Raw genomic sequence first — 17,772 nt, forward strand, 5'->3', positions numbered from 1 at the left:
TAGTATCAAATTATCATCTCGTGATACCATGGGCATACCCTTAGATTACATTGTGGTCTCCATTCCTCTATTTCTGTATCATAGTATGTTACTATCTCTCTCTTGATGTCTTCAGGATTCACCAAAAAATCCCCTTCTAAAGAAGGTTGGTTAATAGAGTTGTGGTTATCAGAAAAAAAGTTGGTCAATAGAGTTATATCTTCTGTGAGCATTTGATGTTCTATGGAGAAACTGTGTTTTCTATCCCCTTGTTTCAGCCATAGAGCCCTGAATCTTCACCTCTATGCCACCTCCTCATGCTTAGCTATCTCCTCAAACTTCATAGATAAAGCAGTCTTTGTGGCTAACTCTACCTCAGATAAATTCCTATGATCCGAAATTTCATCCAGTTCTGCAAGTTGATTAAGAATATTTTGTTTCTGCAAACCCAAGTTTCCATGGATTGTCCTGCTCCATTCTTTTAGTTTATCCTACAAAGCTTTCAATTTGTAGGCAAAAATGCGGTCTGGACTTCCACCACAAACAAGGGAATCCTACGCGTTCTTAACTCTTTCATTAAACCCCTGTGTCTCTACCACCAGTTCTCAAATTCGAAATAGGATTTAAGGTTTCATTTGTTTGCACTTAATGGGGTCTGAATCTGAATGGTTTAGACATTAAACCATTAAGTGTATTTGTTTTCATTACGATTTAAGCATTTAATAGGTCTGAATAGGTCTTAATCATTAAGATCTAGAACAAAGTCTTAATATTATTAAGAGGTATTCTTGTGTGGATAATATTCACCATCACTCGGTTCACAATCATCAGCCACCACCACTAACCACCTTTGCCATCACAACCACCTCTTCTATCACAACCACCACCATCATTATCAGCCACCATTATTGTCGTCTACCACCAACTATCTCTGCCATCACAACCACCACCATTGCTAACACTACTATCAACTTCTATCACACTTACCTCCTCCATCATTATAATTATATCCATTGTCGCCACCACCACCTCTACCACTACTATCAAATCAGGACCACCACTACAGTCAGCTCCCACTACCAACAAACTACACCATCACAACTAGAACCACCGCAGACTACCACCACCCACCTCCACCTCCACCACTACTATCCGTCACTACAAGTCTACAACTATTGTGGTCAATTTCTACTGCCAACCACCTCCATCATCATAATTAGCACCATCACCAACTACTACAACCACACATTCTTTCGCCACCACCACCAACTACTAACATCAACCGACTTCATCATTACAACCACCAACACCACTACCAATCACCACAATTATGACCGTCACCACAACACCAACCACCTCCACCATCACAATTATCACCACCATCATTACTAGTCATTAACAACAATTACCATCACAACCACCACTACAAACTATCTCTACCATCACTAGTACGCATAAGTGTTTCATTTTTTTTTTGTATCAAATAATAATTTTATTATATTAATTTTTATTTGAATTGTATATTTATTATGTACATTCAAATTTTGAAAAACAAACCGTCTTAATTATTCCGTGTTTAGATCAAGAGACAACATCTTAATCGTTCATACGTGCATTCAGATTCAAACGTTTAAATCTTAATGAAAACAATTAAGGTCTAACTGGATCCTAATCACCACATTGTAGCATCAAAGGAGAGTGATTTGAAGTAACTTTGTGCACAACAAATTGCCTGATATTTCAGAAGCCTTCATCCCACTCCTCTAAAATTAAGAACATGTCCAGTCTTGCGTCTATGACATGTCTATCCCCTTTATTCAAAGTGAACTTCCCTACTGTTAATTGTAGATCCACCAGCTCCATGTAATTTATAAAATCTGAGAAGTCGGACTATTTTTTTTTAAATTGGTAACTTTTTATATTCCTCAGCATTAAGGGCTATGCTGGCCACCTCCAAAAAAAAAAACTGTTACAACAAAAGGAAAAGACTAAAAAGAAATACTTACAGAGATCCTATGAAGTCCACTAATTGGATCTCCTCTTCTATATCCTGTTCTTTACACCAAAAACCTAAAGTAGTAATTACTTTCCATTTGATCTTCTGTATTGTACACTCCTTTCCTTCAAAAATTCTCTGATTCCTTTCTTTCCATATAATCCACCATATACATGCTGGAACTGTTCTCCACCATCTTTTCTGACTTTTGCTGCCTCCCCTTTTGATCCAGCAGCTAAGAAGGTCAGAGGTGTGTTCAGGCATAGTCCAATATTCATTGGCTATGCTTGTAAACAGAGCCCACACCTGAGCAGTTACCTTACAGTGCATGAATAAGTGTTTGTTAGTCTCCAGAGCTTCTTTACAAAGGAGGCATCTGGATACTATGTTGATGCCCCTCTTCTGCATTGCCTCATGAGTCAAACATTTTTTCCTAGCAACCAACCAAGTGAAACACTTCACCTTGGCAGGAGCCACACTTTTCCATATTGTGTTCCAAGGTCCAATGGATCTTCCTGCACATCTTTTAAGTCCCCAGTTGTATAATCTATTCACTGAAAATACCCCATCTTTGTGATGTCCCCATGCTAATCTGTCTGGCTCTAGAGTAGTACCTGGGAATCCACCAATCAAGCCCAAACACTCCACCATTCCATCAATCTCCCAGTCATTTAGCAGTCTTCTAAATATTATATTCCAACCTTGTGGTGACCACATCTCCTCTATCTTGCTGTTGGTATTTGTGCATATTGAGAAAAGAATAGGGAACAAGTCCCTCAAAATCCCATTTCCACACCAATCATCTAGCCAGAACTTTGTTTTGTCTCCTCTACCCACCACAATTTTTGAGTTGTTGTTTAGACTCTCCCAAAGGTTTCTGATGGTCCTCCACACCCCAACTCCATAAGTTTCATTAACTTCACTAGTGCACCACAAATCCTCTTGCCCATATTTGTGGTTTATTATCTCTTTCCATAGAGCCTGCTCCTCCTGATTATCTCCACAACCATTTTGAGAGGAGGCTCATGTTATGAACTTTTAAATTTCTCACTCCCAGCCCCCCATTTTCCTTGCTTTGTTGTACTACAGGCCATTTCACCAGGTTGAACCCCTTTTCTATCTTGTTCCCTTGCCATAAGAAGTTCCTTCTGAGTGCATCTAAAAACTTCACTATCGGACTATTGTATCTAAATCAATTCTTTTTCTCTCAAGAAACCTCTAACAATGTTAAAAGTCCCCACAACTACCGAAGGCCCTTCAAGCAAACTCCTTGTTGATCCAATTCCCCATCATACCTTTTCTATTTCCTTCCTAGCATTTGGAGCGTAACACCAATGAGATGCCAACTGAAATCCTGGGTCCTCCCATTAAACTTGCAGGTAATGTAGTAGGAGCCCAAACTACTGATTTGGCTTGGAAAACTGAAAGTCTTGAACCTATTCGTGTTTGGATTGGAAAACTAAAAGGCAGCTATTTACTCTTATATAAACAGCACAACTTAATGCTTTGGAGTTTGACTACACCCGAAGAGAGAGGTGTCAATGTGAGAAGAGTTCTACACACAAAGTCTAGAAGAAAGAGTTGTTGCTACAACAAAAGAATCTGTTCCTATCAAAATTTATCCATACAGTTTTTGAGTGTAATAATTAGTTTCTTTGTGTTGGTTCAAGACAATATCTTGATTACTTTTATAGTTGATTCTAGTAGGTGTTGCTTAGTGTTTGTAAGGGACTTTATTGATAGGGTAGAGTCATTGAAGAGAAGAGTAGAGAGGTAAAGGTTGAGATTGTTGGGAACAATTTCTTAGGTGTTACAAGGACAGTTGTAAACCTTAAATTTGGATCGATTTTAGCGGAAGAGATTGAGTAAATCCTACACAGGTGGGTGTAGTTTTTGTCTCCCTTGAGCAAGAAGTTCTCCAAGCTAAATACTTGTGTTGATTTACTATTCTTCAATTTACCTTCTTGCATAGTTGCTCAAAGAACCTGACTCTTTGAGGACTTAGGTCGCAGCCAAACTAACAAAAATGCATCATAAAATAAATGTTGACTCAGATGGGGAAATAAGTTAACATCAAATAAAGGAAAAGAAAACACTCAATTATCTCTAAATTTAATGTTCTCATGTTGTTACAATAAATAAACATAATAAGAAAACTATGAAATCAGTCAAAATATAAGAACATGAATGCACAAAAGAGGTCATAAGTGAGGCCCTTAATAAATTTCAAGAAGCAAACAAAGGTAAGCAAAATTGCACTAGAGCGACATTGCTCTTTCCTCAACAATGGATCAAATTATAATTACCAGAATAAATCAGTTGGGCTGAAGTAAAATGAGAAACCGCTGTCATAAGATCTTCCTCGTCTTCCCCGATTGTCTTCTTCACTGTAAAGAAAGCAAATGTCAAACAAATGGCCCAAAACTTACAGTTTGGAAAGCCACCTTGTAATTGGATTTGGTGTAATTACTATCCTAGTAATGACATAGCCTAGTAATTACACAAAATAGTAATTGTGAATATCTATTTGTTTGTCATAACGTAATTACTGTGAAATTACAAACGTAGTGTTTGGTTGCCCAAGAGTAATTACATAGTTAGATCTTTTAAACTTTTAAATAAAGTTAATTATCAAAAACTAGACATTAATGTTTGATAAACATGTGTCTATATAAGAAATATTGCTAAATCATATATATTAGTAGGTATTCAAAATATATATTTATTTTTTAAAATGTGGCATTAAATAAGTGTAGATTTGTAACTAAATATTGTAAAATATAATTGATAGTATTTGGTTTTCAAGAAAACAATATTATAGTTGAATTAATTAATAAAAAATTTAACCAAACACAGAGTTTGCAAAACATAGTGGGGATGAATGTTTGACAAAAAAATCAATATTGCAGCCCTAATTTTATAACATTTTCAAATGTTTGATAAAAAAATAATATATGAATTCTTACATCTCTCAGTATGAGTCAATTGTGAGGATGCATGTTTGACAAAAAATCAATATTGTAGCCATAATTTTATAACATTTTCAAATGTTTCATAAAAAATAATATATGAATTCTTACATCACTCAGTATGAGTCAAGTTTGCCTCTAACCTCATTCAATAAGGAAATCTAACTTTAGTGACAAATCCAACTTTAATGACATCACTCATTATAAGCCAAGTTTGTAGATGACTCATTCTTTCTACAATTAGGAGGTGTAATTTTAAACAATCAGAATAATTACACAAATAAGCAAAATGAAGGAGAAAAAAATAAGAAAGAAAGAAAGAAAATATGAGAAATTACATCGAAACATATGGAGTAAGGGTTTGAAAGTAAGAAGTAAAGAAATAAAAATAAATTACGTAAAAAGAATAATACATTAAACAGTAAAAATTTAAATATAAATTTAAAAATTGAAAAAAAATATAAATTAAACAAATACAGAAAAGTAACCTTGTAATTACACCATATAAACCAGCAATTCTCAACTATTGAAGAATGTAATTACTACCCCCTCAATGTCAAACAAACATGCCAAAATTGTATAATTACACTCAATTCCAATTATAAGGTGACTTTCAAAACAGGCCTCAAGGGGAAATGTGGATTTGAGAAAAATAAGTATCTCAAGCAAAAGTAGGTACAAAATGCTTCCAAGATTTCTAATGTCAACAGATACCTTCTACTAGAGAGGATAGCAATTATGGTTGTATAGACAATGACAATCGAAGCAATTAGTGTTGTACCAAAGGAAACCCTCACTAAGTATTCACCTGCAAGCTGCAAAATATTGAGGTTCCCTCGGAAGATAAGTATTTACGGGTAGACCTATTCCCAAAAACACATACTGACATCACCAATAAAATAGAATTAATACCTTTGCTTTCTCCAGCAAAGGCTCAATCTTCATCCTAAATGATTTAGCTGTGAGATTTGAACGATAATCCTTAGGAAATACATACAGGACATCACCTTCATCTGACACCTGCCAAAACCATATTAGCCGCACTCTGATTAAACAACCGAAATGTAGCATAAATGCTTCACGCTATAACCCTACAAGTCATCCATTAAAAAGGTGATCAACTTCCAAAAGAAAGAACTACAAAGTTCAATGATATATTATTCCACAAAACCTTAGAGCATTCCAACGGAAAACCCTAATAAAAAGCCTTGAACAAAATTGTCACCAGATACATCATATGAAATTGCAAACTTTTCAGCTACCACTGATCACTCTTAAGAACATACTCATCATCCTTTGGGTTAACCTTCTCTATTTTTATTTTTTTTGAGACAAGGGTAACTACCTTCTCTATTTTTTCTAACCGGTTTATTAAATCAAAATAAGAGAAACTAATCTTTTCTGGCGAGCTTCACAAGCAATATGACCCAATGGCAAGAAAGGTCTTCACTATTCCGAAAAACCCAGTTATTCCTTAAATAAGTATATCCAACCATTAGGTCCTCCACATTTTTCTTGCTTAGCACTAGCCTCCATATATAATAATTTTCGGATTAAAACAACCTTTGGAAAGTCAAATGTCTAGCTCACGCAATGGAATTTATGACATTTAGCTGAAGATCAATTAAATCTTCACAAAATAAAAGGAAGAAAAAGTAGAGGAAAGTATGATTTGCATTTATTTCCCTTTTCTTTGTTCCCTTTTAATATTTGGGATAATATCTTACATAAAATAAAAACATTTAATAAGCCATTTGAGCTAGAGATTTTACTTCTAGAGGTTCTTTTGGCTGAAAAGTTTGATGTGATGACCGTAGGCAGCAAACAAGTAGAACTTGGAGGACCTGAAAGCTGGAACCCATATTTCATAAATGCCTTCTATGCATTAACTAAAATAGTTTAAGAGCCTTATATGCCATTAGTAAAATTTATAGTTCAGCTATATTAAGTGATTATGCTACTACTCTTTCAGATCTACTCCCTCCATCCTAATTTATAGTTCAGCTATATTAATTCTTTTTCTTAGTAGGGTTGTGCCATCATTCCTAACCTAATCATATAATTTTATTTCTTAGATTGTGACCAATTTCAGCCATCAAATCCAAAAATCCGACGCATGAGTATGTTTCGGCCAGTTACGATGACTTCCCAGCTTAACATCTGCTCATCTCTTGATTTCAAGACGATCCATATATCTTATACCAGATTTCGAGTACTTTCCAGCAACCAATTGCATTGTTTCTGAAAGATCTTAGTTTTCCTGCAGTGTTCTCTTTCGGTTTCAAATTTACTTTTGCCAAAAAAAGGGTATACTCAAATATTTGGGTTGGATTATAGTGATATGGTTGTCGTTCTCCATTGGCCTTTTAATTAGTAGGACATTAAGAATGTTTTTCTCCATAGTGATCTCGAGGAAGAAGTATATCTCAGGGGGAGGCAAGTAGCCTTGTATGTCAATTGTGCAGGTCACTCTATGGTGTGAAACAATCTTCTCAAGCTTGGTTTAGGAAGTTCAATAATTCAGAAATTCGGCATTACTTGTAGTGGAGCTGATCACTCTATGTTTTGTCGACATTCTGCATCAAATACAGTATTTTATGAGAAGACTAAGCACATTGAGATTGACTGTCAATTTTGTGAAGTCGAAAGATCAACTCACCAAGCCCCTCATCGTTCATCATACTAATTACATTTGTAACAAGCTAGGTGCATATGACTTGTATGCACTAGCTTAAGGGGGAGTGTTAGAATAAGAATAGGAATAGGAACAAGAATAATATATACAATCCTACTTAGAAATAGGAATAGAGATAGTATATAGAATCCTACTGAGAAAAGGATGTATTGTAGTGTCCTAGTAGGAAAAGAAGTCTAATGTTGTGCGTATAATAAGGTCTCAATGTAATAATGTAGATACACAATTCAATAATATTCTTCTCATATATTCCTCACACTTGTTTTAATAATTGTTTTTAAGTGTTAAATTTATTCTCTTTCCTTATATGTTTTAATTTCCGACATCAATGATCAGTCTAGAAGTTTATTGCTCCTGGTTTATATATATTTATTTTCCACACATGTGCCTTTAATTACATTCTTGTTTTACCTTTAATTACTCCTTATTTCTCATACACCTTTATAGTATCCATCCTTTCATGTCTCCTCACAACCCTTCACTTTCTCCTCTCACCACCTTATAACCCCTCCCCTTCTTCACCTCCTTACTCACCTCTTCCTTTTCAAATCTTCTTCTCTCTAAAGTTCTCTCCCATGGCAAAAGACAAACTTCCTTCCATTTCGCTCATACATACGCGCAAGCATCTTCAACGCTCTCAGATTCATCAAATGTAGAGGTTGTCGGATCATCCAAGACCAACACAAAGAAACAGTCTATATCTCAATGTCAAGTAAGCAAAAGGCTCAAGTCAAAGAAACCAGGTGATGTCTTGAAGACATGCAACTCTTTTGGGGGATCACAGAAAAGAAAAGGTACTCTGCCTTCGAGACCAGGCCTATTGCCACCGGAAGGATCATAAATCTTGAACAACTTGAGGACTCCCACTGCCCTATAAGTGTTTTCTTCAAAGCCCATAAATTATCTTTACTATTTCAACTTTGTGAAAACAAAGTGTTTTGCCAATATGGGTTGTTGAAGATAAAGGAAACTGAAGATATGGAACAGGTTGATTCAATCAATATGTACAATGAAGTTAGAGTCACACTAGGATTAGGCTACTTATATCGACTAGGTACTACTTCTTGTAGTCGACTAGGATTAGATTACGACTAGGATTAGGTTATTTATAATTGCAGTATTATTATAGTAGTAATAGTTATTGTAGTAGGACTCTAATTATAGCTAACTTAGGATTCTACAATTCACTCCCTATATAAGGAGTATGTACTCAACAATTTTAATCATCAATACAATCCTTGATTTTCTCTTATTCTTCATGTGAGAATTCTACATGGGCTACCTGATTTTTTATGGTAAGTGGCCTAAGAAGTCTCTTTCAAAGACCAAGGCAGCCCTAACTGTTGAAGACAAAATAGCGGATGTTCTTGCTTCTTGATGGATTAGAAGGTGGAAGAGATCAAAGGATAACCTGGCTAAGTGGAAGATGGCATGCAGAAGGTTAAAGAGCCAGTGAAATGCACAGCTCTTTAAAGGTACCATCACTGATGTGGGTAAGCTGCAGCAAGCTGTTGACCACCTACAGCATGAAGGAGTCAAGTCTGTGAATGAAATCCTAGGAAAGTTGAATCAGCTGCTCGTGTGACTGAGACTTCAAACACGAAGCTAGTTGTTGCTGTCCAGAATTCGTACTCCACACTCTCCAAGAACATTGAAATGTTCTATTATTCTTTCTCTCCAGGGTGATCAACACCCTTAAGTATTTCCTTGGTGGAAATTAAGACTTCTAAACTGTTTCTTTTACCCCTCCTGTGGGTTTCTGTTTTGGGTTGTATAACCTTAACAGCACTCTATGGTGGCCTCTCTTGCACCCACCAGTTCCTTAACTCCTCTTCCTCCTCTGACTGCTAATCCTTTTTTATTCTGAAGGGGGAGAATATTTATGCATGTTGCTTTTAAATTGCTCATCTAATATCATATGTATATCTCTATCTCTAAGTGGTATTATTAATTTCCTATGAATATTTAGCTGCTTGAATGAAATTGCTTTTGTGTGCTTAAGTGTGTCTTAGACACAAGCTTGTTGTGTCTCTATGTGCCGTACATTTCATCTAGTATCACATGCAGGGTTGTTACCTATTGGGAAGAAGACTCAAGTCACTTAATATCACACAAGAGGCAAAGAATGAGGGGGATCTAAACATGAATCTACAGACATAAATTCAGGGAGAGAAATCATCCTAAATACTCAGGGAAGTAAAATGAATAAACAATAAGTACCCCTTTGATTGTCATCGTAAAAAATGGGGAGATTGTTAGCCCAATAGATTCAATGATGAAAACTAACCATTACAAAATATTCGTCTTAGCAGATCAAAAATGAAAGAAGTCTCTATCACAAGGAAGGAAATTTGCAGTGCAATCAAACAGTCCCAAGGTCAAGGGTCAAGGACGATATGCCAAGTCACCAGATCAGAAGTTGCCCCAATTACAAGGCAAAGATCCATCAATACATAGGCATTCAAGGATTCCAGAATCTGTCAAGGTTCTAGACATGGAAAGAAATCTCATAAAGTTACACAAGAAAGGAATGTGACTAGTGAGTACAATAGAAAGGAGAGAATTGGTAGCTATATGGGTAGAGGTTGTAGCCAAAGGTGAAACTGAAGTGATCAAGGGACTTTTTAGCATTGTACTTCAACAACTACACGGTACCCAAGTTACACAACAAAGCTCTAGAGAAACCCTTGTAACCCAAGGGAACTGGACTAGGCACCACGTTGGTGATCCGAACCAATATAAAATCCATTTCTACTTTACATTCTGCATTTACTTCACTTTTTATGTCCATTCTGTTGTCTTGAACCTTTTGCAGGATCAACGTTGACTACAGGCTTACAAGACACCCCACCCCTCTTGAATAATCACTGATGTAGAAGCCATGGTAGACATTATAGTTCTCCACAATCTTTGAGAACTTTTTTGGTATACACTTATGTTCCTACCAGCATATTCTTGATGCTAATACTTCTATAAATTTTTACCTTATCGAAAAAATAAAAAACTCAAGGGAACGAAAGTGGAAAAGGTAGCAATTAAAGTTGTAGGCACTTTGCATAAACATGATATAATTACATGAAAAAACTCAATTGATAAAATCCCAATAATTTTCACAAACCAAGCATTTGATTTTACAACGCCAAAAACAAATAATATTCACAAGTCAAACTTTTTCCCCATAAAATAAATGGAATATTTACCTCCAAGAAGCCATTTGTATCAGCAGCAAGAGCTTGCAAAGCTTTCTGAGCTTCACTCAACTGTAGCCCAGCTTTACTAGCAACATCCCCAACTGTAACCCTCTTTCCCAATACATCAATAGCGTCCATAGCCCGCTTCCGTACATCAGACGGCAGCTTATCACTCTCCACAATCCCTCCAGTCTTAACCTCAACATCAAGACTGGCCCTAACTAAATGAACTGAACTCCTCCTATCCCTCAAACCCCCATTTTTGCTCAAATTCCAAGAATTATAAGAGTGTATTCGTGAAGGTTTTAGGACAAGGGAGGAGGGTTTTTGAGAGAATAGGATGGATTGAATCCTGGTGGGTGTGACTGTGAAGAAGCATGTGGAAATGGCTGCCATTTACTATAAATATCTTCTTCCAAATCAAGACATTCCCATGGAAAAGAAGAGGTTGTTGAATTTGTTTCTGCTTCTCTTTTGCCGTCAACTCTCTTGCTGGCCTTGAATATGGAATTTGCTTGGTGAAGAAGAAGGAGGATGAATGGTTGGATTGGTGTTGTTTGGTTTGTAGAGAAAACGGAAAAGGGCCAGAAATGACTTGGAATATGGAAAAACATATAAATATATATAACGCTTCATCTATATATCTTTTGATTATTTTGTTTGTTTAAGCTTCTTGCACAAAACGTACCCTCAAAACAAACATAAATTCTCTATCATAGCCCAAAAAGGATTACATTGTCCAGGCTAGCAAATCCAAATGAATGCACTAATTCGGAATATAGGTCAGTAAATATCCAAAAGGTTGTCACAAGACTTATCACATTGTAGAAGAAATATCATTATTATTTCAGAAAAGGGTCAAAATTTCCCCTAAACTATGTAAATAGATCACTTATACCTTTCGTTACATTTTGGGATAAAAAATACTCTCATGTTATCCCAAGGGACCACAAATACCCTTCATCGTTAACAACAGTGATTAGGGTTGTTCATGGTTATGGTTATAAAACCAAACCGAACCGCAATCCGAACCAAACCGATTAAAAAAACCATTATTTGGTTGGATTTGGTTAGGTTCGGTTTTAAATTTTGAAAAACCGATATTATTTGGTTTGGTTTTGGTTTTACTAAAAATTAACCGCAAAAATAACCAAACCGAACCGAGAAGTTAAATATATAAATTTTATAATTATTTATAAATAAAATATAAGTATTTAGATAAATTTTAATTAACTTAAGTCTTTAATTTTACTATTTTCTGAAACCCAACACTTAAATTTTAGCCCAACTAATGAAATCTTAAGTCTAAATCCCTCAGTATTCATTACTTTAAATATGGAAAAATTACATAAGTGAAGGTCTTTTATTTAATAATTACCACTTTTAAGTATACTTTTAATTTATTACCATTTTTGTCAACTTTTAGCAATACTTACTTAAACAATTTTGTTCCTTTAAACTTAGCAAAAAGTGCTGTCATTCGCAACTTTTAGCAATACTACCATTCAACCAAATTGTTATATATGGTTAAAAGAATAATGTTGACAAATATTGTAAATATTTTTTAAAAAGTGTACACGTAAGTGATATTTCCTTTAAAGATCACACTTTCTATGTTCTTTAATAAAATTTTCTAACGTAGCATTGAATAATTTAAAGCTCAAGCTAAAGATGGTAATTGATTAATTTTGACTATGAAATATTGATTATTATTTTTTGGAAAAAAATCTGAAATAGATCCGAACTTTGACCGAAATTGCTATAACGATACCAAACTTTGGAAAGGACCCTTTACCACCATGCACTATTTAATAGTGTATTTTGAAGGTATATATGTGCCCACGTGGACATAAAAATATAGCATAATTGTAATATTTAACATGTCCACGTGGACACATATATACCTTTAAAATACACTATTAAATAGTGCAGGGGGTAAAAGGTCCTACATAAAGTTTGGTATCGTAACAACAATTTCGGCCAAAGTTAGAGTATTTTTCAGACCTTTTTCCTTTTTTGTAGAAGTAATTTCTCAATATTTTAAGGTGTAATTTTATTGAAAAGTCTATTGATAAGATGTTGAGATCTCCAGAATATTGAACCAACTTTATGTTATTGACAATGAGTTTTTTTAGTTTCTGAAACTTGGTACATTGGATGAATCACTTTGTTCATGCAATAGCTTATTTGTGAATTATTCATGTACTAAGTGTTTGTGTCTATCGAGATGCGTATGTCCTCAACTAACTTATTACTTTCAAACCAAAAAAACCCGAAAAAACCGAACCAAACCGACGATAATCAAACCGATGGTTATTTTTTTTATTTGGTTTGGTTTGGTTTTAAAATTTTAAAAACTGATTTGAATTGGTTTGGTTTTGGTTTTAACTAATAACCGTTCCAAACCGAACCATAAACACCCCTAACAGTGATGTGGCAAGCTATGTGACACTAATTCCGCCACCTAAGCTTGCCAAATAGGATACCTACAAAATTTTGATCCAATTTATAATTCAAACCCTAACTCATTCTTGCTAGATCCACCCACTATTATTAAGAGGCAAACCCTAACCCATTCTTGTTAAAGGGATTGTATATGAACAAGAGATGAGAGTGTCTCATTAGCTCTAACAATCATTACTACACGTTCTTCATCAAACTTAACCTTCTATTTCGCATAGTTCAGATGCAATTTTAACCCTTTTCTGTTGTTATTTTATCAGGCTAATGGAACCTTTTCAAGACAATGTGTAGAAAAAATTTTACAAAAAGAAGTTGAGGCTGGAAACTGTTATATCAAATATTAATGGAAAAATAGGGATTTTGTATATATAAATATGAAAGAAATGATTATGAGGGATAAAGAGCAACAAATCACTATCAAACTTACCAGACAGAGATTGGGCAAGGAGTTTTGTAACAATCTAATACTACCCTAGACGTGATATGGTGCCTAGAGTCTCGAGAGACCCCAAGTTAACCACATGTCATAGCATGACACTAAGATAATATACATAACTGAAATAACATGAAAAGTGAAATAAAGTCTCAAATGAATCTCAACATAATATGGAAATCTGAGTACAAAGACACATATACAGAAATACTAATATCTAAAATAACCTTTATCAAAAGTGAGTCGCTAGGACAAGCCCTAGGTCACTCGAACATCGAAAATTGAAAGTAAAGTTTGAAATGAAAATAAGAACTCATAAGTGGTATGTCCCCAAACTATGAGGACTCAATGAAATAATGCTAGGTTGATAGGAACTTATATTAACTATGCGTCGATGAGATGTATCAAAACCTATAGTATGAAACAATATGGATAGAAAAGTATGCAGTCAGCACTCAGAATATACTGAATTTGGATAAATGCATAAACATGACATAATAACATGATAAGTATGAAAACATGATAATGTAATGACCAAGTAATCATAACATGAAAACTAATACTCTGATTTTGAAAACATAATACAAGGTGATGTTATGTTCTCGAAAGTCAATCATAACATAAATGTGTGTGAGAGACTAATAACCGACATATAACCATGTGAGCATACATGGAGTTTGATGTACTGCCCCATTGAAAAGGACCCAATATATCGTATAATACCACTGGACATAATGAGCATTTTGCTCTATAATAAGCAATTAGCTCCATAAACCTATGGGTAACGTAGTTTTGGGACATGAGTAATCGTCACTAGTCCAACTTAGTGCTAAGTACTACTCCCAACAGAAAACATGCATTATAAGAATCATAGATGCCGTAAGAATTTAATAATACTGAATCATTCGTGAAAAATCTGATAATCATAAGACTGACTCCTTAAAATCATAATACATAACATAATCTTGAGATACAATTTATTCGAAAACATCTAAATCATGATAATCACATAAACTATTTGATTCTTAATCTAAAAGCACCTTTGATTCATGGAAATCTTCATAACATAATGCATGCATATTGAAATAATGTAATCATGATCATAAGAATACTTGCATAGCATGTGTTCAGGAAAATATCATTGAAAAACATTGAATTATGATCAAATCGTGCATAATAATATCAATCATGAAGAATAGATTGAAATTCAATAGAACCCTTAGAAACCATGAAACCCTAGAATTTGGTAAGAATCATAAATTAAGAAAATTGAAGTTTCTTTGGAACTCAATATGTGAAGAAGGGCCCATTGATAAAGTTCTCACATAACTTGCTAGAAACCCTAGGTGAGAATTGGAGAAGAAGACTTGAAGCTTTGAAATCCTTGATATTGCATTGGGAGAGAAGACTTGCGAGAGGGTTTTGGGATTTGAGAGAATGAGAGTGAATGGGGAGGTTAGGGATCTTAGCTAGGAATCAATTATACTCTTCAAAATAGGCCTAAAAATGTAGTATAGGAATTAAAATAGTAGGAAAATACCCAAATACCCTTGAAATAACTGTCTAATAGCTTCTATGAATACAATTTGTACATTTTTCTACGGACCGTACTGTCAACTCGTAGATCCCAATCCATTCAACCCAACTTTCTAAAGAATGAACCATGGGCCACCATCTATGACTCGTAGTCCTTTTCACGAGTCGTAGATACCAATCGTAGAATGAGTCCAAAGGAAATGTCTAGGTTTCAGGACTTTAAACCACTATGTACGACCCGTATTTTCATATACGACCAATATTATCAAGTTATATAACCTAATTACTGAAAATCACCAAGTTTCTTAAGGCAAACCATGAACACCTTTCTATGACTCGTACAATATTGCACAACCCATAGGTCCCTCTCGTACAATCCAGGTATTGAAATTACACATTCTGAATGTTGCCTCCATGAGACCCAACTACGACTTGTAGTTCCATTTATGAGTTGTACTATTGGCTTATACATTGAGGCATGAGGCTTAACATTTTTGAAGTTACTGAACTCAACTCTACGAGCCTATCCATAAGTCGTAAATCCCACTCATAGTCACTGAACCAAAATCCTGAAATTCTAAGTGTCAACCACGATTAGCTTCCACGAGCCATAAACTATTATATGACACATACATGGGGCTTGTGAAACCCAAAAAACAGAAGATGACACTAGTTTTCTACAACTTTTCAACTTCCAATTGAGTTATGCACTTTCTAAGTGTTACAATATCTCCATCTTGGAAAGATTTGTGCTTGAATGAGATTCAACGTAACTAAGCATGATAAAAGTAGGGATAAATCTAATAGCTTAGCATGAATGTAAAATACATTAAACCTGAGGGAGTGACTGATTTCATGAACGTGCATGCATACAGAAACATGGGAATAACTAAAATACATTAATCCAAACACCACATAGGAAGAACTAATATCTCACATTGAAACTGAACCAAAGGGAAAGAAATGGGGGTACTTGGACATCATATCGACTTTAGCCTCTGTTCAACCTAACCATCGGTGGGGTGAAAAGTTGTGTTAAGCTTAACTTGAGTACAAAGACCTTTTTGAAATAATCTCCAAAACTGAGAGGTAAACTAAATACCTCTATATAAAATAATGGATAAAGGCACATTGTGCTTCTTAACCATCTTCTGAATATGGAGTCTAGCATAGTCCTTGACTTAATAAGAGGTTTTCATATGAAGAAATGCGCATACTCAGTCATTTGGTCTAAAATTACCCAAATAGATTCATGATGTCGATGAGTGTGAGGTAACCCTGTAATGAATCTTCAAACATCCAAGTAGGAATGCTAATATCCTGAGTCATACCGTTTGGTTTCTAATGTTCAACTTTCACTTGTTGGCAAATTGAACACTTAGCCACAAATTCTGCAATATCCGTCTTCATCTCATTCCACCAATAGACTTTCCATAGATCACGATATATCTTAGTGGCTCTCGAGTGAATAGAATACCAAGAATTGTGAGCTTTTGATAATATTTGTTCCCTCAACGTATCAACATTTGAAACACATAAATGACCTTGATAATGAAGCACACCATCTCCCCTAGGAGAATGCCTCAATAACTTTTTCAGAAACTGATTTCTTCAACTCAACTAAAGTTGGATCACTATCCTGTTTTGGCTTAACATCTGACACAAGAGAAGATTCTGACCCATTTGAATAATAACTCCACCATCCTCTAAATCACCCAAACGAATTCCTAAATGGGCTACTCTGTGCACATCACGAAGCAACTCGTTTTTATCATCCTCAATATGAGCAACACTATTCATGTACAATCTACTACGACCATTCACAACCACATTTGCCTTACTCGAATGGTAAAGGACACTCATGTCACAATCTTTCAACAAGTCAAGCAATCTTCTTTGGCGAAGATTCAAATTATTTTGTTTAAACACATACTGAAGGTTCTTATGATCAGTGGACACATCCTTATGAACACTATAGAGATAGTGTCTTTATATCTTTAAGGCAAAAAACGTCGTCGCCAACTCTAAATCGTGAGTCAGATAGTTCTTCTCATAAACCTTAAGTTGCTTAGAAGCATATATCTTACCATGTTGCATCAATACACACCCAAGAGAAATCCTTAAAACATCACAATACACAACAAAACCATCTGAACCTTCTGGTAAAGTCAATATTGGGTTGAAGTAAGTTGAGTCGTCAACTCATGAAAACTTTTGTCACAAGTTTCGGACCATTGCAATTTCACTTTAATATGAGTCAAGTTAGTCAAAGCAGAAGAAATGGAGGAAAATCCTTCCACAAACCATCTATAGTAACTGGCTAAACCCAAGAAACTCCTAACATCTAAGGGAGAAAGAGGTCTAGGCTAGTTCTTAACTACTCAGTCTTCTTAGGGTCAACTTGAATACTTTATCCTGGGACTATATGGCCAAGGAATGCAACAAGCCCCAACCAAAATTCACACTTGCTAAACTTAACAAACACCAGACGATCTTTGAGAACTTGCAAG

At 35.1% G+C, this 17,772-nt stretch overlaps 2 protein-coding genes across 2 annotated transcripts in view; both read right to left on the bottom strand.

Annotated features, from left to right (window-relative positions):
- LOC125821068 (uncharacterized protein At5g03900, chloroplastic) overlaps nt 1–11,407 on the bottom strand; it is a 34,165-nt gene extending 22,758 nt beyond the window's left edge. The window contains exons 1-4 of the mRNA XM_049500485.1: nt 10,840–11,407; nt 5,857–5,964; nt 5,659–5,759; nt 4,282–4,362 (exon numbers count right to left, since the gene is read on the bottom strand). Coding sequence (XP_049356442.1) covers nt 4,282–4,362; nt 5,659–5,759; nt 5,857–5,964; nt 10,840–11,226 — 677 coding nt within the window. The 5' untranslated portion in view covers nt 11,227–11,407. The remainder of the gene's footprint in view (nt 1–4,281; nt 4,363–5,658; nt 5,760–5,856; nt 5,965–10,839) is intronic.
- Nucleotides 1–17,772, bottom strand: part of LOC125821071 (tetraspanin-6) — a 1,176,838-nt gene that overhangs the window by 980,534 nt on the left and 178,532 nt on the right. The window lies entirely within an intron of this gene.

The sequence above is a fragment of the Solanum verrucosum genome, unplaced genomic scaffold (genome assembly GCF_900185275.1).
Source record: "Solanum verrucosum unplaced genomic scaffold, falcon-dt-bn FXZP01000050.1, whole genome shotgun sequence".
NCBI classification, from domain to species: Eukaryota; Viridiplantae; Streptophyta; class Magnoliopsida; order Solanales; family Solanaceae; genus Solanum; species Solanum verrucosum.